The 1,623-nt window shown below is 48.5% G+C and overlaps 1 protein-coding gene across 1 annotated transcript in view; it reads right to left on the minus strand.

The window, feature by feature from the left end:
* The window catches only part of ABCG8 (ATP-binding cassette, sub-family G (WHITE), member 8), a 13,703-nt gene extending 12,118 nt beyond the window's left edge, over positions 1-1,585 (minus strand). Inside the window, 2 exon segments of the mRNA XM_010289971.1 lie at positions 14-112; positions 1,514-1,585. Coding sequence (XP_010288273.1) covers positions 14-112; positions 1,514-1,585 — 171 coding nt within the window.
* Positions 1,586-1,623: the final 38 nt, after the last annotated feature.

Raw genomic sequence — 1,623 nt, forward strand, 5'->3', positions numbered from 1 at the left:
CTACAACTTTTACCTGGTAGTTGAGTTCTTTGACCTCGAGAAGGTTTGATTTTCCACTGTATTTGAAATACAGACTGTTATCTTCTTCAGAGCAAAAAATACTGTCCTGGGCCTTGGTCTGGAAAAGTTGTTAGGTTAGTTACAATAGTTAATTACAATACCTAAAGTGCTGTTAAAATTTTAGTTCAGAAAAGGCGAAGCAGAAAGGGAAATATATTTTATGGGATATAATACTATTGTTGATGAGTTACTGCAGTGCAAAAGTCTGAAGAGTTGAAATGAGTTATCTGTTAATCAGTCTGAAATGTACTTTGTTCTAGCGGCATGTGTGAGGGCCAAATATGCTGTGCTATGCTCTTCTGCTCGCTTTCAGTTTAAATGGGATCACTTTCAAAATGGAGATAAATTTCATGCCACCATAAAAAGATTGGACTTTATTTTTGAGGGAAAAAAAATGTACCGCTTCTGCATTGTTAGTCTACTGGATCAAAATGGTGCATATTGAAATTCCTAAGTTATGGCAGCTAAAAATTAAGGTTTACTGGAAGTATGTTCATTATTGAATTCCACAGGGACTCATTAACGTGCAGGCTTTATGAACAAGTACGTGTGCGACCACGAGTACAACCTCCTCCTCTCTTGTTTTTTAAATTCACAGTTTGTCAACTGGAACCTGGTGTTCTGAGATACCAGTTAAAATAACAGAGAGTCTCTACGTAGCCTGGTTAACCTTTTGCACATAGCTGCAATTAAGAAGTCTTTGCTGAGGCAGCTTTCTGGCTTTGGGTTTAATTCTGTGTGCATGCCTGTAGTTTTTACTCCAGACAGCCATATCTCTCCCAGAGCCTTGTGCCTTTCCTACGAGTCAGACTCACTTCCCAGCCAAGGCAAACGTACCAGTTCCCTGCGTAGCGGACCTTCTGCGTGCCTGTGGTATCTTTGGCAGATGGTCACCGCAGTCTTTGCGGGCACCCCGACCCTCACAGCAAGTGAGGCTGATCAGTCTTTGCAGTCTAGATTCACAGCGGAAAGCAGCATGGCACCAAGCAGCCTGAAAAGCTACATTAAAGCCCTCCAAGCTCCCCCCGTTGCCAAAACGCTCTGCACTCTTACTTATGTTGCAATTAATTTTTTAAAAAACAGGTGGTTCCCAGCAAATGTGGGGAGCCGGTTTTACAGCCTGAAGACATGTCCTGGGAAAGCCAGTCCAGGCCACGCTCAGGGACCTTCTGCTCCATCCGTGTATTTGAAGGTCCCCTCCCCCCCCCCCCCCCCCGACCATGGCATCTGAGCGAGGCTTGCGTGTCACCAGCCTCATCCCCAGTGCGCGCTTGTGGGGGGTGAGGCGCTCTCTGCTCCCCGATTCAGGGCTGGAGGAGGTAAGGGTTGGCCGCCTGAGAAAGCCCGGCTGGCAGGCTGGCCGCCCGCCTCTCCCAGCTCCCGGGCAGGCGCTGGCGCTGCGAGATGACTGAGCCCGTCGGGTCCCTCTCTGCTTCCTGCAGGTCTCACTCACCGGCAAGCCCTCGCATGCCACCTGGCTCCGGCCAGCACCATCCAGAGAGATGTTTTCAGCAGCTTCCTTCATGCTGGCGGCAGAAGGTCTCGCTCCCCGAGGTGGTTTGA

The sequence above is a fragment of the Phaethon lepturus genome, unplaced genomic scaffold (assembly GCF_000687285.1).
Source record: "Phaethon lepturus isolate BGI_N335 unplaced genomic scaffold, ASM68728v1 scaffold17386, whole genome shotgun sequence".
NCBI lineage: Eukaryota > Metazoa > Chordata > Aves > Phaethontiformes > Phaethontidae > Phaethon > Phaethon lepturus.